Below are 20,098 nucleotides of genomic sequence, written 5' to 3' on the forward strand. Positions count from 1 at the left end.
GTGAATTATAGGTTTTGTTAGCATATTACAATGTTACACAATGGATCACAAATCATATTATAACATAACTGGTATTATTTGTACATATTTATACACCCTTGCTTTGATTCTACGTTGTCCATAAGCCCCCTCATCCCAAAACCTACACGCAGTTCAATCAAGTGCTATATTATGTAAATTATTGTTACTTCTAATTACACAGTAAGCAGGGATGCTGTTGTCAGTTTCTCTTGATCAATAAACGGGTGATTTTCTTCTGTGTCTTCTTCCGAATTTGAATAATATTTATGCTTTAGGAGCTTTGAATTGTCCACGTCTTCAAGAATTTGTTGCTCTCTTTCATTTCCATTCGCAGTACTGAGTTTCTTTCCCAAGCTTGTGAAATCATATTCTTCACATTGGCGATGATCATAGTAAGAATTACATCTCCCATAAATCTTAGAAGGTAAGTCACTTAACCTTTCATCTATTGCTGAGCTTCGTTGGTGAAAACTTCCAAAACCTTTGATTGCATGAGAAAGATTACGTGCTTTTGCCCTTTCTTCTCTGAGAAAATCCTTGTTTCTTAAGAGCTTTAATATTCTCTCTGATAATTTTCTAACACTCAAACCCCAGTTGAACCTGTAAAATCAAATGATGTAACAATGGTCATCACTTGATTCATGCAACAAAGTTTTGGTGACAAAAAATATGAGAGTTGAAAAATCACCAACCCTTTCTCATCAATGTGCTGAAATTGTCCAGTCTCTTCAATAACATCTATATCACATTGAAACTCCTCGGATACTCTTTTAGGTCCATGAGTTAGAAGATGTTCCAGTAAAATAAGAGCCTTGTATGAGGCTCTCCAATACCCTTTATCAAATTTCGACAACCTGTTTTCTCCACAAAAGTAGAACACAATTATTTCACTTCATGAAAAGAGTTTTTGGGATCAGAACATTATAACCAAATTAGGACAGAAGATGGGTCTAGTGGTAGAGATTCAGATAATATCTATCAGGTACTAGGTTTGAACTTTATTATGTCATTTTGATTCCTATTGATAAAAAAAAATCAGGACATAAAAAAAAAAAAACCGAAACCTGTGATGCAAAATCTCCACGATTCTCTCATATTCATCCACTTCAAAGGCAGCTCGTGATATTATACTCGTGGTACGTGTGTCTGGTGGCCATGGATTCTCATTTGTGGCTTCTTCTGTCATTCTTAAGCACCAGTCACACAAAGAAAAAAGCATTGTCAAACATGTAAAAAAATCTAAGTATTTGATTATACCAAAAACGAATAAAATGATTACACAAAATAGATTATAAATTATTAAATGTATGACATTTCTACCAAATAGTTTCACATGTTTTAACCAATGATATTGTGGTAATAAAAGGTTTCTTAAGAATTAACTACAGCAAAGTGAGTTATATCATTCCTTGTCAAAAGAATTTCATACTATTCTTGTTATCCTGTGAGAAGGATTTTATACTATTTTTATTTTTTTTTTAAAATAAACCATATAACTTAAAACATGCGTGATTTAGTTCCATGACAAAAGAACTTCATAGTTTTACAGCTATCCTCTTGGGGGAAGGATTTCTTTTTTATTTTCAAATAATCAATAACATAAAGCATGATTGAATTGATATATGAGAGGTTAAAAAGAAAAAAAGAAACAAGACTTACAATTGAACTGGTGTAACATCTGTGAGCACAAGCCTTGCAGTTTTAATCTTCTCCTTCAAGAACCGAAATGCTTGCCCTTTGATTTCATGGATGAGAGGAGAGCTCATATTTGCAGTCTTCTTTGGAAGAATTGAGGATAGTGGTAAGGAAGACTTTGAAGACTAGTTTTATTATATAATCTATAATTTCCGTAACTGTGTACGTAACATATGCAACTGCTCCATTACCAAAAGCACTAATATTTTTCATAAAGTGGAGTTGCATATGTAATGAGAGGTAGAATAACTGAATAAGCCTAACTTGTGAGTAGGAAAGGATCAGAATAATGTAAGCATGATAATTCAAAGGCAAGTTTTGCTGAAGCGTCTTTGTCTTTAAGTTCATGTCGTTTAGAAGAGTGCCTTAAAATACTCATTGATGGATGGACAAAGAATTTTTTGACCCGGTGAACTTATAAAATACTGTTGATCAAGTCCTCAATCTATGGTTGACAAGCATAGTTGAAAATCTGCTTGATCTATACATAAAACTAGTGTGTACGGTTGAGTGTAGAAACTTCTGATTATGTGGAATTTCTAAAATTATTGCTGTTTACTTTCTTTTTTGAGATTTTTTTTTTGTTTTTCATAAAATGTCCCAACATTCTATTATTAGGTGAAATTTATTTCAGTGTCATCATGTGCCTGTTTGAATGAAAGAAACTCAGATCCTTTAAATACTTGGTCTTGAATTAGATCTAGATTCATGTTTACCCAAGACTTATTGAGAATTTTTAATTATCACGAAAGAAATAAGATTAATAAGTTAAAGGTCATACGATCATTTTAAAAAAAGTTATATTTATCTATTTTATTTTAATTATTTAAATATAATTGAATGTTCTATATTTATTTATTTTATTCCTCACAAGAGTTATTTGATAAACTTATATGTAAAAAAAATACTATTAGAAAGAATATATACTCTAAGTCTCTAACACCTAACCGTATCTCACAAGATAAATCTCTCACTAGGTAGAAAAAGTATTCCAGAAATTTTTTTTTTACCTCATTTAACAAATTTTCGATAAATTTCATCCCATAATTAAAAATTGTACTTCCCCTTGTAGGGTATATTACTTTAACTCTTACTACTATACTGATTCTGATTCTAGTAGTTTATATAATAAAACTTTAAATTAAATAATAAAAATTACTACTATATTTATTATATCTTTCACTTCTCTCCTGGTATCTCTCACTAGGTATATATGATTTTTTCTCTCTATTGTATATTTATTTTTACGCAAATTTTATAGATATTATTGTCAAGTGATAAGTGTAAGAGGAGTCAGAATTGGGCGAAAAGAATGGGTGAAATGTAAGTTTAAGTAATACGGGATTACACAACAAAGTCAAGCTATCAAACAATGTTGTGGATGTTTATGGAAAAAGCTAAGTACACCCTACTACTTTTGGGGGCATATGGATGGAACTAAGAGAGATAAATGGAAAGCAATAAATGTGATAAATAATATAATGAAAAACAGAGACGTAAGAAAAATATGAAGTAACAGCAAGAACAAATATATATAATTATGACTCCATGTTTATTTCCACGTTTGATTGGCAAAGGATGTGAAAGCTATATTTTGTTAGATTGGCAATGCCAATGGATGTGGAAACTGCAACTTGTAGCATCAGGTTAAACGCATGTATAGTGCCCCTACAACGTGAAACAACACAGCAGTCATCGTATTATACAGTGCGCAACCCAAAAAATGAACAAGGGTTTCAGCTTCTCGTTTTATGGGAACAATACACAGCTTGCAAACACAATCTACAGCAGCCATCAACAAAATGCCAATATTTGATAACGTCTTGCAAATGGGACGAGAGGAATAAAAATTATCTATAGAAAATTTTGATCAAGAAAAATACAAAGCAAAGTGATTGATTAGAAACTATTCCCAGCCAAGAGTAACAACATAATTTGTTGAATATATTTTTACCTATAAATAGCAATACTAAAAAAAAGACAAAAGCCTCCATGATCCCAAACTGAATGGCGTAATCCGGAAGGTTATGGTTAGTCCTACAAACTTTAAATATTGCATTATTGTCCCTTAAGCCTGGCATGAGAGTATATGTTCTCGTATAAGAGGTGAATCTTTTGATAGGGAAAATGCCCCTCTTCTTCCCAGCTAAGTTGATCATCAAAGCTCAGGTAGAATTAGAAACTCTCCACATACCAGTCCTGTACCCCACGGACATGAGCACAAGCTCCCAAAGCATGTTAGGTATACTCAGAAGATTCACCTTAGATCCAGGAATCTCAGACCAATTCACAGAAATTTCTGAAACGGGGATCCTAAACCATTTGCACAGAAAGACTAATTCAACATCAAAGCACCACCTGCAGAGAATGGCAAAGGCTATTACAGAATTTTTTTCACCATATATATGTGGGCCATAAAATATCTTTAGTCTCGTAGTTTATTAATACAAGTATAACTATATATTTTGACCCCTTTCCTACAAGTTTTTGGAATCCGTTCCTGAAAATTATATCAAAGATGTAAAGATTGTACAAAAAATTTATTAATAAAAATTAAGAACTTTTTTTCAATTATTTCTGAATAATGAAGTAATTCGCTTCCAAAATTTAAGAAATTATTGCATTCTATAAGAGCATAACCTTTTTAATCGCACATTTGAAAAAAGCTTCCTGGCTGCAGCCCTAGTAAACATCTTGAAACCACACTGTAAAAGTACAAGGTCAATATCAGACAGAAATAAAACCAACATAAAAAATACATGCTCAAGCACAAGCATTGCAGAAGCAGAGAAGTACTGAAAAGTGAAAAGACAATCATGCTAATGTTAACAGGCTTTCATGACACAACTACCACATCTAGTGAACTTAAGTCACTATGTACACATAAGCTGTATACCGGTCATGAGAGTAACAATCAAAATGCTGAAAATAAATGAACTAGGAGATTGCCTGTGTATCACGAATTCCCGGCCCAGCAGCCATGAGAACCACAAGATGGAAGCCCTTCATCAAAAAATTGCGGTACCACTTCCTCTGAAAGCATTAATCCATGTTATTCAACCAAGATGATCTACACATAAATGGCAACAATAAAACAAAGCATGAAGAAGATCACACTTAACTGTAGCTAAAGCTTTCTCCTCTAGATGAGCTCTTGAACCAAATACAGCAACAGGAATATCAGATATTCTAAATCTGGGATCACTATCACCAGAATCTCCTTGGTGATATTCCCTTTTGGCAACAGCTTGAATCTAACAGCAGAACATAGGCAATGCATGTCACATTTAGCACCAGAAATTTAAACTAAGATAAGATTTAATCATAAGATCTACAAAAACTGCCACCAAAGCATTCTATTAACCTGATTTTCAAGCTTTTCTAGGTCAGTGACCTTAGTAGCTCCATCAGCATCAAGCATAAGAAGTAGTTCACCACGTGAATGCAACATTCCCTGTAATACAATGCTTTCAAGGAAAGAAGAAAGCCTTAATTAATTATCAACAAGCATAGTATGATACAGGGGCATTCAACATGAGTAGATTTGAACACATTATAGTTTAAATTAGACTCACTTTTCTGATTGCTTCTCCTTTGCCATGATTTCTTCCTAGAAGGATGACCCTTACCTTGTCTACTGTGTATTTCCTTACAAATTCAAAAGCTACTTTTTTTGTCTCATCAGCACTTCCATCATCAATAATTAAAACCTGCACAAGTTCCATTGATAAGAGAATGAAGAAGTGTAGCCACAGAAAGTTACAAATGCATATGGAAGAAAGTTGAGCAAAGAGATTCAGATATGCTATGTTAGACCAAACTGACTTCACATTAGTAAAGCTCATGAGTGAAATAATGCCTTTTCTATATATGTCTACCAAAAACTGTCAGAGTAAAATAGAATTTTTCTTTACAATTCTAAATCAATATTAATATTCTCATGACGATAAGCTAGAATCTAAAACAGAGTCCCAAGAGAATGGAAGTAAAATTGGGTTATATAGATAAAAATCACATGCATCAAATAAAAGGAACTAGAAGTACCTCATATGAAAATGAAGGATCCTTTGAAGAGCGTTGTTGAAGATAACTACAAATTAAGGCATAAATTAAATTATGCTCATAATACCAACCTTAAACAATAAACGCTACACTAATTTACAAGAGCAACGGTTAAGTAACTAGTTTTACTACCACTACTCTTCTACACATATGAAGTCCTACTATTCAAAATTTCAAATAAATGGTACCATGAACAAAGTGTGTACAAAATAAGGGTTTTTTGACTTTTTCTTTAGATTTTAAAATCTATTTTATAAAACTTTAAAAACTAATTCTTAAAGGAAGAAAATCAGAACAACTAAAAAATGTTCTAGATTTTTATTTTAAAAACTAAAGAAGAGTTATTACTTTTAAAAACAGTTTTCAAAATCTACTTAATCAAACAAGTTTTCTTTTAATAGAAAACAGTTTAAGTTTACAAGAACAGGAAACAAACAGGCCCTAAATGCTTCTAATACATAGAAGTTTGGATTCTTAATGTGATTTTTTCTTCTCTCTTTGGGAAAGTTGAGGTTAAATATGTTAATATATCAAATGGCATCTGTCATGTATACAAAGACCTAACAAAACTAATCAATACACACACATACAGAGAGTTGGTTGGTGATTCTGACAATGGGCAAAATGAGAAGTGGATCAACCCATGAACCAGGTGCTGGACCCAAGTCCTAGGACACCCACTGTATGGAAAGTATATTTCAGAAGAAAGAAGCCAAGGGCTGTTAGGAGTTAGTTGGGCGATGGCAGTTAGTCACTGCAAGTGAGGGGGTGATTTAGCAGGAGGATAGACTGTGCATGGAGATTGGAGGCATGTTTTCGGTGAGTGTCAGTTAGGCAGTGCATGGATCCTTCCCTGAGGAGTGATGGAACCTGGTCCTCCATCAAGGAGCCAGAGAATCCAGAGTGTGGCAATGTGCTCATCATTGATCATTCTGTAAAAGAACTTTTAGTTTTCTATGATTGAATAATACAGTAATACCAGCATAGTTTTCCAGGTGCTTTGATCATCCTCTAGTGCTCTAACAGATGCAAACACAGAATATAAAATTCTGAAGAAAGTAGTCAAGTACACTCATTGCAATTGATGATAGACACAACAAAAACTACATAACAGAAAAAACCAAAGTAGGCTGATTCAGTTGTAACCGAACCCAAATCCTTTTATTAATATAAACATTGAAAGCCTAACTACATAATAAAAGAGTGCACTTTCACTTACTTCATTGTTTCCTCAAGAGCTCCCGGAAGCCTGTGCTCCTCATTGAATGCAGGAATAATCAAAGAAATATACTTTGTGGCTGGATCAACAATATGTGGGCAAGGAACCTAAATATGCAAGAGTATCAACCAAAACAAATTAATTTAATAATAAGGAGCAACCTTCATAAGCTACATGTTAACTTGAAACCTCTTAAAACAAATTAAAAACGTGTGTGCATGAGACAAATATAAGTAACTGAAATTGAATTTCTATTTAGTTTATTCAAGAACTCATCAATATACACAATGAAGGTCAAATAAAAGAATATCAGAGCATTATATGCTGAAAATTCGGCACAAGGTATCCAATGATGTATATCAAATCCACTTGTGATGACAAATGCTTCCTCTTGAAATTGGCATGAAGATGCATATCAAGTTAATAAGTACAAATTAATCATTGCCTCTAAGTTTCAAACATGGTCACCCATTCCATCATATATCATTCTCATGAAGCATAACTTTTTACTGTTTTATGAGACTTTTTCTTTTATATCTTAGGATTCTGAGTCCATCTACTATGAACTTGTACAAATAGGAAAACACTACAAAATGGCCAAACTTATATTTCCATTAAATTTCTCTCACTTCATGGTCTTATCATTAGTTTCTACAATATATGTTTAATTCTGTGGTTATCTTACAGAAAGAAACATACGCTAAAAATTGTTTCCTCCATATCTGCTATCTTCAAGTTGTAAAATTTTCCTAAACCCTTGCAGCAACAAAGTCACAATTTTGCATCACCAAATTCACTTGCCAATCCTTTGGAAGAAAAAGAAAATAAAAAAAGGTTGAAAAGTGGACTCCAAAAGTCAGTCAATCCAGACTTATTTCACTAAATTAGACTTCTTAAAGAATGCCCCAAACTGAGTAATTAAATAAAGAGTGCTCACAAAATCTTGCATGTCTACAGAAGCTCCAACACAATGCAAAGGGAAAATTTTACCTGTTTCAATGAGCTAGGATCCTCGAAAATAGCCGGAACTTCAATATGCCTTTTGAAATTCAAAAATGGAAATATCAAACTAATAACCCCACTCCATATAAATATAACATTTCAAAGCATATATCAGATGAGTAAAAATAAGGACATACTCATGGTTGTTTCTTCTCTTATATGCTTCAAAGAAGACTACAAAAGCAAGCCCTAAGACCGCAATCGCAGTGAAGGTGACAAAAAGACACACAAACTCCATTCTTATTCAGATGCCGCAGCTATTGCCAGTTCCTTGCCCCTGTCATGAAGGACATAGAATTTGCATACATTGTTCACATCAAACAACACATAGAAGAAATTGAATCGTGCAATTCAAAATACACACAAAATTCAAAACAAGTGATTTTTTTTTTTTGGACAAATTCAAAACATTGATTTCATCATCATCGAGGACTACAGAAAATTCCTCACCATTGATTGATTTTGCATAAGGAAAGGCATTATGACTGGAAGCAAAAACTAAATTTGAAGAAGCAGCGGTGGTCATAACAGAGTCAAAGCATATCGATTATTAATTTTCGAAATATATTTATTAAAAGTATAGTAAAGGAAGAAATGGAGAATACTGAATCGAAGATTCAAAGAAAAAGAACATAAGGATGAGATGCGAAAGATGGTTTCGAAGAATTACCAGATTGACCTGAATGAAGAGAGAGACAGAGACAGAGAAGAGAACGCTCAACGTCGTCGATCGAGACTTCAACCCGACCAAACGCACCGTAACTCAGTTCTCGTTTACCCGATTTGTTTTATTTTTTGCTTTATATTCGGGCCTGAGATACAAAGCCGCAAATGAGAACAAGGCCCAAACCAATAAGCCTAACTTGGGCTGTAATATTAATGGGCTTTTATGACAAGTCCAACTTAGCCACCAATAAGCTTTAATGGGTCTATTTAGTTTATAGAATGGATTGGATTTTGATTAAAGTTATTGTTCCACTAAAAAAGTTAGACTATTTTTCTAAATAAATAATATAAAAAAATTATTTCAGCGAAATTAAACCTCGTTTCATTGTACTTGTCCCACGTAAGTACCACCCACTCACATCCATAGAGAAGCCAACATGGTCGTATATTCGGTGGCCGACAAAGACTAGACTTAAATGATCAACTTTTGAAAAGTGAATAAATAAGTTTATCTGCATTCTGTTTAAATTTATATAAAGACAATGCAATAATATGATTTGGAGTTCGTTTAGGTGTAATCAGCCCAATTTAATACCTTATGTAGATATAATTATTGAAATATAATTCCTAAACTCACATTTTCTTATTTCTACATTAAATGATTATTTTATTTTTAAATTTAATTATAATTCATATTTTAACATGTGTAAGTGCAATCTACATAAATATAAATAAATACAAAGTTTAAATATATAACACCTTTATTGAATATGATTTTTATTATATTTTTGTGAATTATTTAATAGAATTTTAAGGAAAGAATTTTGATTTGAATAATTAAAAACCATGATTATTAAATGTGAAGAATTAAATTAAAAATAATAAAGTTGCATGTAAACTAAGTTATGCAATTGGGTGTACAACTGTGTTATGTACTCATAGATAATTTTGTTGTCTAAAGTGGTCTTATTTGATTTGAATAATATTATATCCAGTAAAAGAATATCAATGATCTAGAAAAAAAAGCTAAAATACAAGAATTAAAAATATAAATAAGCCTTTTTACCAGCACTCTGGCCACAATTGTGTCAATAGTTCTTTTTTTCCTGCTATGTATTTGAATACTTATTATTATTGAAAAATGCTAACAAATTAATAATAACAAACTTTCTTAAACATTTTTTTTATCTACATATATGATTAATATATTATGATACAAGAATTAATTTCAACTTATAAAATTTAATTTTGGTCAATTAAACATTATTTTAACATTAATAAAAATTCATCTTAAAAATATTATATCGAACTTTTGAGTCTTAAAACAAATCTTACAATTACTAGATTAAAAGATTTAGTTCCAACACATTATTTTTAATTAACATGTTATTTTTTATCGATTAAAATTTATTAAAAATATAAATTAAGAAAAAATCATCAAATAAATTGTGAAGACGCATATAATTTTTGTAATTTATAATAAAAATGAATCAATAAAAAAGTGTGTTAAAAAGAATGTAATAAACAAGTGTATTCTCCGTATTTATCCGTTAGCACAAACTAAGTGGTCATACTACACTCATGCATGATACACCATGTCTAGCGTGGAACACATATCATGAGTTCCAAAGCTGAAAATGTTTCCATTTCCACGAAGCACCTACAACAAAACAAAGGGGAAAAAACCATCTCCTCTCTTATCAAATTGGACCTTCCAACATGTGACACTCGATAATGCGTACTAGCTACTGCTGGCACCACCTACAGGCCTACACATTTATTGACTCAATAGTCAATACTGCTTCAATCTCAAAGGATTCATGACCCCCCAACCCCATTAAAAATTTTATGAACACACATAACATGAATCATTAAAGGTAAAGGATTTGTGCTTGCATCTGCAATCTTCAACCATGACAGACACAAATGTCCATTATTCTTGTGAAGATTAAAGTAAGGTGGCCTGGACATGGGTCCTTCCATGCCATGATTAAAGCCACAGGTGGGCACAGGAGAAAAATAAATGTGCTCTCTTTCCTTTTTTTTCCCCCTTCACTTTTCTAAACTTTACGGAGAGGGAAAGGTTGCCCTATTGTTCCTTCTCCAAGGATCCTATCTTCACTATTCTACTCAACTAGACATTAATATTTTACCATATTCACATCTCTTATTTTTTAAAAAGAAAATTATTCTTTACCTAATATTTTAAATTATTAAAATTTATTTAAAGAGTTAATCTCAATTAATTAATGTTTTTTATTCATATGGATCAAGAATTGAACTCTTATACTTAAAAAAAATGTTATTTACCAACCGTATAAATAAAGTAAATATATTCAAATCCACTTATTGACGAAGGATAATTTAATCCCCATAATTCATAGACCTAGCCACATTTATTCTTCCAATATTTTTCCAAAAGTATATATTATATGCAGGGTTCTGTTAAAAATTTCAGGATTATTTGGCATTTTTCTACTTACGGAATATTTTTGTAATATTAAGGCGGTTCATGGATCACGGGTTAGATGATGGCACAATTTACCAGAACAGTTTGCAGGGGGAAAACATGAATTGAGCAGATTTTGTCTCTAGATTATTCAGAGGTTGCAAACTCTTGGTTCCATTAATTACATTGATACCTTGCATGCATTATTAAAATTTAGTACAGATCGCTGTAAACATTTTAATAAGTACATGTACCATCATACAAGGTTAATAACTTTTTTCCAGGAAATATTGGGTTTGAATGTACTCTATATTTAGATAGAAAACAATGTTGAAAATTTCTTACCTTAATTTTCAACTACTAAACTTCTAACGTGATGAAAGCGAGTTCTTCTCAGATTACAATATGCAGAGATAAATTTACAGTATCACATTCATTTCCAAAGTTCTAGTAGAGAATAATTTAAGGACATATTTCCTCTATGAACAATTCAAGTGGAAAATATGTCTGCCCGGAGTAGCATAAGATTATATCTAGTAATAAGAACAAAAGAGTAAGCATAATCTGCGACCCCTTGACAAATTTCTATTAGCAGTTGTCAACAAAAAGGACAAATGCAACCTGGACTCAGTCATCCGCTGTATAACCTTCAATTTAGTACCCCATTATTCATGCTACATTACACTTTCCTTTTCCCCAAATTCAAAAAGAAAATACAGATCAAACAAGATCATTAACAAATAAACCAATAATAAGCCTCCCAAAATTCCGAAGACTAGGAAACCAAGTTAACAAATTAAGCCAAAATATTTCTCTAGACCCCAAAATGATGACGATGTCAATGTGAAGAGGTAACACTTGGACACACATATGTATAAACTCTCATGATGATTGATTCACACTTCACAGCTTAACGTGCGTCTGAATTGGTGGCGAGCTAAACTGACCATGATTTTTGAAAGCAACAAATATTTACTTTTTGATGAAGTCACCATGGTTTTGTACCAGTAACACCGGATCAAACACACTTTTAAAGTATCTGTTTGAATAAATTTTCCGGAGACACTCTTAAAAGAGAAAAATAAAAAAAAGAAAATAAATTTCTCCATGAATTAAAACTAGTTTAAGTACAAGTTAAAAATAAAATTGTGGAGAAGTGATAAGAAAAAGTTTCTATAAATTAACTTATACTTAAACTAATTTTAATTTATGGAGAAATTTATTTCATAATTTTTCTCTTAAGAGTCTTTCAGAGAAATTTATGGAGACATGATTTTAGTTTAGTGAGCCATGGCTACCTGGGGCTGTGACTGTGAGTAACTGATGCTTCTTTGGTGTGGCATGGAAAGCATGGCAGTGTGATCCAAGAAATCCTTAAGCTCCACCACAGACTGCAGAATAGTCCTCAGATCCTCAGCACATGAAAAGCCAAAGCTTCCAACTTGCCTAACAGCATAGACATAGAAAGTAATGCAGCCTTTTCTGAACTTGAACCTTGCCATCTCACAGCCACTGAGGCCCCTTATGAGCCTCTTGTTGACATCACCAAGTGCAATCTCTGGCGGCCAAATTCTATCCACTGCAGCCTTCATGGCCTCAGTCTCAAACACAAAGAGGACCACCTTGGACTTCTTGGTGCCAAGACCAAGGGTGAGGGTGTGCCAAGCATGGTGTGCCAAGATGGTGAAGTTTGTGGGCAGGAATGCCGTGGTGGAAGGGAAAGGAAGCTTGTCCTTTGGTTTGGTATTGTTGGTTGGTGGAAAAGATAGAACCTTGAGAAGCTCCAAGGGCCTTGCCCTTCTGATTGTGAAGGACTTCACTATGAACTGACCTCCGAATCTGATACCCTTTACGTCTGAACTTGGCTTGAAGGAGAAATCGGAGTTGTTCTTGGTGGTTTGGTCATTGGGGTGTTGGTGCTTTGGCTTCTTGTTCTTGTTTCTCTTCTCTTTCTCAACCATGATGGCTAGTGGGTGAGGAATTCAAGGGGTTTCGTTTGGTGGACACTAACGAGTTGGTTGTCTATCTTGATTGGTATCATAGCAAGACCAATGTTCAATGCTTTCAATGGGATGTACTATGTAGGAACCAGTAGTGTGGTGCTCAGATTTTTCTTGCTGGGGTTTTTACTTTTTTTTTTTATATAATAGAATAAATTGGTTGCAGTCAAAAAGGTGGAAAAACACAACATAAATTTCAACCATTTTAGAAGAAACAGGGCATTAACTAACTATTCTGATTCTATTCTGTTGTACATACTTTTTTTAAACACATCCTCTGTTAATTTAATAGAAGTCCCATAATTTTACCAGTTTCACTTATTTAATACAGTAAGTCTTACTCATAAAACGTTCAATAAATTTTAAGTAGCAGTGAACAGAGTATTAATAAAAGTGTGTTAGAAAATGTAATCTTAGTATTTTAACAAAGAAATATATTTTTTATTTACTTTTTTAAAGAAAATCAATTGAGTACTGATAGATGTTACAATAAGAACATCTGTCAATACTATTTTTCTCTAAAGCGTAATTTACTATTAAATTAAAGAGTGGAGAAGTTTTAATTTATGTTTTAACTGGATTTGACTGAGATAATCAGTGACGCAACTTGACCCCTATTTTTTAGGAGGAAAACACTGGATACAAGTTTTTCTGTTGAGTTTTATTAATTAATGATTTAAAAATTTGTTCTATATTGAATTCATGTGTAAGATTTTAGGTGGAAATTGTTCGGTTTTTAAAGCTTGAAAACAGGCCAATACTGAGGCAAGCCAAGCAGAGAATCTCTGCCACTCGTGCGTGCCCTACCAAGTATTGCCCCTAGAGAGTTGAGTTAATGAAGATATATTAAAATTTATATATTGTACTATAATTTTGTTAAAGTCTTTCCTCCTTATTGCACCATAACTAATTAAAAATGTTTTATAAACTTAAGCTAATCCTAGTAATCTATTGCATTGATGTGAGTAAAGTTTAAGATAAAAAAAAATGTGTTGTCTTCGTTATTGTCACTTGTGATCTTCGCATCAAACAAAGAGTTATCATTGCACCCAAAAAAAAAAAAAAAATTGGTACACGCAAAATACAAAAACAAATAACTATCGGTTGTTCTTATCATCTAACCTAACCAATCCATCCACCAGTTAAAGATAATTCGCCACTAGTGTATGTCACGATAAATAAATTAAATAGATATTTTATTCCTAAACTTAAACACTTAATTTTTAATGTGCTAATTCTTGCTTAAAAACATTTATCATTTTTTTCCTCAAAATACCTTCCCATCACAAGTAGAGGAGGATTAATATATTAAACTACATTCATGCATCATCCTTAGTTTTCAATAATATTGTTTCACTATATAATTGAGTGGAAATGCATATTGGAATTGTTGGTGTACTTTTCTTGTTAAAAAAACATAAAATGGATAACTTTTGTTCATCTGCCAATGCGTGAATATATGCAATAAAATATGTGGACGATGTGTTGCATAGCAGAAGGGGAAGCACCGACACATGTAACATGTAAGAAATCTTGGGTGTCCAAATGAACTAGATTAATTTAGAAGAAGATCATGTGCAGCCATGGGATTGTACTCATTAATCATAATTACACTGCTAATGAGTTCACTAATTAATAGAGATTGGGACCGCATAATGATGGTCACATAGAGAGAAAGAGAGAGGAGGTTACGCTGCCCTCAACAACCATGATAGCACCCATTGGTTTAAAGGTCTTCGATTTTCATAGAATTTCTAAAGATGAGGGCATCCATATTATATCAAGGAGAACCATCGGTATAATACAATTTTTTTAACGGTATTAGTAAGAAGAATTTATAGTAAAAAAATAGTGATTCATCTAAGCCGAAAACTTTAAAGATATACAAATATTTCTCTCATAATATAGTATATTTTATATTTAAGGTTGATATTTGAATCCTGAATAATTTATTTAAGGAATAAAAGTTGTTATCACTAGTATCAATTAATATCAGTACAATATCCAAATTCAACATGTTTAATTCAATTGAGCATCAACTTCATAACTTAAAACTAAATAAGTTTGAAGCCTTTTACGTTTAATTTTAACCAATTTAACCTAATTCATTAGATTAAGCCAAATTATACTATTCTTTTTGTGAACGTAAAATAAGGAGTACGACCTTACTAATCGAACAAAGACTAGAAAATGTTAATATAATTTTATTGTCTACCAAGAGGGGGAAAAATCATGTCACATATAAGACATTGTAGGTAATAATTTATTAATTTTTAAAGTTGAGTAAGAGGTGAAAACATGTAATTTCGAAAGAAAAAAAAAAAACAAAAAGCTTAATATATGTTTAATTTAAATGTCACCATTTGAACATAAATGCATCATGCGACAGTATGCAGTTTGGGATCTGATATATAACTGTGACATTAATACCACAAAGCATTCTTCTGATTTACGCATGCATGATAAAAGATAGTGGTTGATATATATGCATTTGATACTTTTTTTGAGAGAGGAATGAGGAGGTAGGCTTACCTCATTTGACAACTTGAAAGTTCTCTTACTAAAGTGTTTCCTTCTAAAGGCGTCATTGCCTTCAACAATAATTAAAACAGAGAGAACATGAAGAGAGACAACTTGCAACAACAACTTTATCTTTGGTCCTAGCTAGCTAATAATAATTAATCATGTTTCAAGCCCATAAGATACCTAAGCTTTTATGTTATTCATCTTTCTTTAGAAGGGTTTGCAATAATTTATTGCCAGCAGTATTAACTAATAAGGATATATATAAATTGAATTCTCTCTATGTATCTATTAAATTTGAAATTAATTAGTAATTCTATCAAAAAGGAACATGTAAAAAAAAAAAAGAAGAAGAAGAAGAAGAAACTTCCTCTTTTTTATTTTTATTTTTATGTTTTTGCTATAAATTATATGTAGATCATTCATAAATTTTGTTGAAAGGTCTATCAATTTCAAACACCAGAATTGATAGGTACTTTGACATAAGGTTTCAACAAAAAGTTAGCTCTTATTAATCAACAGGCTAATGCGTAAAGATCATGTCTACATCTTCCTAATTGGCACGAAAACTACTAATTATGATAAATAATCTAACATGCATAATTTTCTGTACATCTAACACAATCAAACAACTGATGTTGACCTATATTTTAAATGCCACAACATACAGGTAAGGAACAATCATGGATATATGCTTGAGTGTTTGGCATTCAAAGGACAGTTTCCTTTTCAAATTACAAGGAAGAAGTTCTGTTCAAAAAAATATATATAAAGAAAGTTGAAAGATTTTTTTGGTGAACAAAGGAAAGTTGAAAGATTAATTTCCCAAAAGAATACACTAAATAGATTGTGATCGAGAATATAGTGTTGGGTTGGATATCATTGTTAATTATGTGTTTATAATCAACATTGAAATGCTCCGATTAAATTAAATTGTTAAATGAAGATCTAAAATCGAGTGGAATTATTTGTGAATGATTTGAATTTAATTTGTTAAATTTTGATCAAAGTTATTTGTTTTACAAAAACTTGAACTTAGGTTATAATAAGAGTTTAATATATAATAATTATATTTTTTTATAAAGAATATTATAAAATTGATAAGATTGATATTAAAAGCTTTTAAATATATAACTTAAATTTGTGTCAGTAATGAAAAAGAGACATGCTTGGTAAATTAAGCCTTTTATCTATAATAAAATAGTATGGATGGATGGATGGTATGGAGACAATCATATAGTTTTACAGCTCAATTTTCTCTCTATATATCATTATTGTGCGTTTCCAATCATATTTAGACCAAACAAATTAGGTAATGACAACTTTAATCAAGCTAAATAGCTTATATTTTCTCTAAAAAAAGTATATTTAAATAAAAAACATATTTAGTAAACTGTAATTATATCTATGAAATTGTCATAATCCAATTTTCATGTTAAAAATATTGTTTTATTTTCTCATTTATCCATGAAATTGTTTATTAGGTACTAAATTATTATTAAGATTTCTTAAATTTCATGTTAATGGCTTCACTCAAATTATGACTTGACCCAACACAACATTTTAGAGCTCTATTTTAGGAGGACGGTGTTGTCTTGTGATATTATAGTTAATTATGAGACTTCCAGATTAGGAGAAGAAATATAAAAGATTGATTTATACTATAAAATCATAAGACACCGTAGTTGTTTATCTATTTTAGAACCGTAGAATCTTTTGGTTACTAAGTTACAATGAACAAAGTATGTAAATTCTCTTTATTTCTTCTCTTTCTATTCATTAATTTTTTTTTTCTCTTTCATAATAATTGGCATTAGAGCTTTAAGCTACGTCTTCATATAAATTTGATATTGAGAAATTTAATAAATTGAATTATTTCACTCAATAAAAACTAAAATTGAGAGTGATTGTAATTCATCAAACATGTGTGACGGCGTTATATAGGGAAGATAAATTACTTGAGTATAAAGAAAACAAAGAAGAAAGATTTTAAATAAGATACACAATGCAATTCTATTACATGAAGTTGTCGAGATGAAACAGATATTGCAGATTTATGGGAAGAAAATGAGGAGCAAATTCTAGAAAGAAAAAAAAAATCTAACCAATTAGTTGCAGAAGAAACAACATTTGATGATGGAGATCATGCAAGTAAAGAGCGATGGTCAATAATTTTTTTAAACACAGTGCAAATGTAGGTCTGATTGTTATAATGTGACACCCTTTATCCTAAAAATATTTATTAATTTATATATAATATATATACTTGTATGAAAATTGATGTATGTGTTCATACTAGGGAAATTTTGGCTCATGTTACGATGGAGATCTTGATTGTAAAGAGACGATCATTAACTTGTTATATATTTACTTCTTTTATGGATTTTCTAATAACCGGAAGGCAACACTTCAATCTACAACTTCAATTACTTAGGGATAAGCTCACCTATTCATTCGAACACTCTAAAGAGATTTTGTCAATAAGTCTTCTTCCCTTCTTCTTCTTCTCTAAACATTGACCTAAGTACATTAATGACTCCAACTTTCAATTAGTTTCTCTTCTCATGTTTTAATTAATGAAAAAAAAATTCTTTATGCGGAAATTAATACGATATAATTATTTATTTTTACAATTCTTAATATTTAAATAAAAACATAAATAACTCCACGCAAGTTGATCTAGGCACTAAAGTTATAAAATATTATATATCATACAGCGTAATAAAAGTGAGTTTTAAGTTGAGCATATTTAGTTATGATGCCTGGGTTGAAGAGATGGTACGTAATGAACAGATAAGAGTAGACTAAAACTGTTAAACATAAAGCAGGATATTGAATTTTATGTGGATGGCTTTCGTCTGTACTCTGTAACCTAAAACTTTAAAATTTATTAGTCCTCCGTTTAATTAGTTCGAGGTTGAACAAAAATTGTTCAGTTTTTCAAACATGTTCAACGGTTGAGATCGTTTATGTGCACTTTGTCTTTTTAGCAAGTTGAGTTGAATGGCTTGAGAAAATCTCCATATGAGTTTACCTTTTATCAATAAAAATTTAAATATTCGTGCATTTACAAATACTGATGCAAATTCTAGTGATAAAACTAAACATAAAATGCATCAATAGTTACATGTAGTTCATTTTAATTTCCAAAGAATAGGTCGAGTAAAGTCAAGCAAACACAAATCTTTATTCCTATAATTTTATTTTGTTGACAAGATGGATGTTTCTATTAAGCTTTTAAAAGCATCCGACTTCACAGTGAAGGCTATTAAAAGAAAATAAAAATTGGGTTGATTCCAAATGTTCCCTTTTCCAATTTTTGGAGTAAATTCAATATATTCAGACTTCTTTATAGAGTCTGTCTGTTGTTCAGGAAGCGAAAGAATCAATAAAAGTGCTTTACCAAACAGGCAACAAAAATTACTACTACGAAGGATCGATCATAGGAAATAGACAGCATTGTTAAAGATGTTTCGTGGTTGGCTTTGGAATGTTGATGAGAAACATGTTATGTGAATAGTACCGGCATAAATAGGAAAAGAAAATATCAACGGCTATTTAATAAGGACATATAACTTCTTCTTTTTTTTCCTTCATGAGATCGGTTCTTATAAAGGGAAAGTAATATCTCTATAAGACAATATGCTAAGTATATTAGCAGTTTCTTGATTAAAAATAAATTTTAAAAAAATAGAGAAAGCAAAAGATCATCTTCGTTTGTAATCCACATATAATGCTTTCAAAATTAACATTAGTGATTCTTTTTCTTTTCAAATTGTAGCATCCAAGGTAACAATCGGAGCACTTGTTGTCTCGATCGGAGGAAGACTTCAGCATGAGAATTTCTATAGTTGAGATGACAAATTACATTCTTAAATGTTTTAGATTATGACAACGGCTTGATTTCTCTAAAGGTAGTCTAGAACATAAATAAAATAAATAGAACTAATCAATTTTGGAATTCAAAATCTAAGTCAAGCTATTTAAATTAAGAAGTACTTTTCCTGTTCCAAATCTTAAATATCCTTTTTTGTAACGTTGATAGACAAAAGTAATGAGAATAAAATTTAGTACTTCATTATTATAAAAAAAAACATTTATTAAACATAAACAAATTTTAATTATTTTTATCTCATTTAATGATATTTTTTTAAATGTTTTTTTTAATGTATGATCTTTCGGTCGTATTACTTTTTTTTTAATGTGGATAATTAATTTTTTAATATGTGTAAAATTATTTATTTTATTTATAATAGAGAAGAGGGAGTAACTATTATAAACTGAAATTTATGAGTCATAATGTCTTGGGCATATAGATTTTAGAACTCTATCCTTTAGTTGAATTGCATGAGAAATATGGGCGTATCTATTAAAATAAGGCTGGCGTGTAGCCCATGGGCCTATAAAGTAGTTTTGAATGACTATCTTGTTTACTATCATCCTCAATTAATTTAGTCCATA

The 20,098-nt window shown here is 31.2% G+C and overlaps 3 protein-coding genes across 4 annotated transcripts; all 3 read right to left on the reverse strand.

Moving 5' to 3' along the window:
• Window positions 1-33: 33 nt before the first annotated feature.
• Window positions 34-2,868, reverse strand: LOC109802433 (epsin-3). The gene is made up of 4 exons (XM_020363809.3): window positions 1,681-2,868; window positions 1,086-1,208; window positions 714-875; window positions 34-621 (listed from the first exon to the last, which is right to left on the reverse strand). Exons 1-4 carry the CDS (start codon window positions 1,785-1,787, stop codon window positions 195-197), a joined length of 819 nt encoding a protein of 272 aa, XP_020219398.1. The 5' UTR covers window positions 1,788-2,868; the 3' UTR covers window positions 34-194.
• Window positions 2,869-3,553: 685 nt separating this feature from the next.
• LOC109802432 (Nucleotide-diphospho-sugar transferases superfamily protein) lies at window positions 3,554-8,815 on the reverse strand. Of its 2 annotated transcripts, none has more exons than XM_020363808.3 (11): window positions 8,670-8,815; window positions 8,137-8,276; window positions 7,988-8,036; window positions 6,998-7,104; window positions 5,761-5,806; window positions 5,292-5,426; window positions 5,081-5,170; window positions 4,839-4,970; window positions 4,666-4,749; window positions 4,357-4,421; window positions 3,554-4,074 (listed from the first exon to the last, which is right to left on the reverse strand). In XM_020363808.3, the coding sequence occupies exons 2-11, from the start codon at window positions 8,235-8,237 to the stop codon at window positions 3,882-3,884; spliced, it is 1,002 nt and encodes a 333-aa protein (XP_020219397.1). In that variant the 5' UTR covers window positions 8,238-8,276; window positions 8,670-8,815; the 3' UTR covers window positions 3,554-3,881. The 2 variants fall into 2 exon arrangements, with proteins under 2 accessions (XP_020219397.1, XP_020219396.1); XM_020363807.3 differs by lacking the exon at window positions 8,670-8,815 and adding an exon at window positions 8,450-8,604.
• A 2,853-nt stretch (window positions 8,816-11,668) lies between these two features.
• On the reverse strand, window positions 11,669-13,243 carry LOC109802434 (uncharacterized). Its single transcript, XM_020363811.3, has one exon. The coding sequence runs from the start codon at window positions 13,073-13,075 to the stop codon at window positions 12,395-12,397; it is 681 nt and encodes a 226-aa protein (XP_020219400.1). The 5' UTR covers window positions 13,076-13,243; the 3' UTR covers window positions 11,669-12,394.
• Between the last annotated feature and the right edge of the window lie 6,855 nt (window positions 13,244-20,098).

This window comes from Cajanus cajan, chromosome 4, assembly GCF_000230855.2.
Source record: "Cajanus cajan strain Asha chromosome 4, NIPB_CcT2T_4, whole genome shotgun sequence".
In the NCBI taxonomy this organism is placed as follows: Eukaryota; Viridiplantae; Streptophyta; class Magnoliopsida; order Fabales; family Fabaceae; genus Cajanus; species Cajanus cajan.

Bases quoted from the DNA above. Each gene is read 5' to 3' on its own strand.
- LOC109802433 (XM_020363809.3), bottom strand. From the start codon at position 1,787: ATGAGCTCTCCTCTCATCCATGAAATCAAAGGGCAAGCATTTCGGTTC. The intron at 1,209-1,680 runs GTAAGTCTTGTT...CTGGTGCTTAAG, and splicing joins GATGTTACACCAGTTCAATT to AATGACAGAAGAAGCCACAA. The intron at 876-1,085 runs GTTTCGGTTTTT...TGGAGAAAACAG, and splicing joins GTGGAGATTTTGCATCACAG to GTTGTCGAAATTTGATAAAG.
- LOC109802432 (XM_020363808.3), bottom strand. From the start codon at position 8,237: ATGGAGTTTGTGTGTCTTTTTGTCACCTTCACTGCGATTGCGGTCTTA. The intron at 5,427-5,760 runs GTACTTCTAGTT...GAACTTGTGCAG, and splicing joins ATCCTTCATTTTCATATGAG to GTTTTAATTATTGATGATGG. The intron at 4,075-4,356 runs GTTATGCTCTTA...CATTCTCTGCAG, and splicing joins TCAAATGTGCGATTAAAAAG to GTGGTGCTTTGATGTTGAAT.
- LOC109802434 (XM_020363811.3), bottom strand. From the start codon at position 13,075: ATGGTTGAGAAAGAGAAGAGAAACAAGAACAAGAAGCCAAAGCACCAA.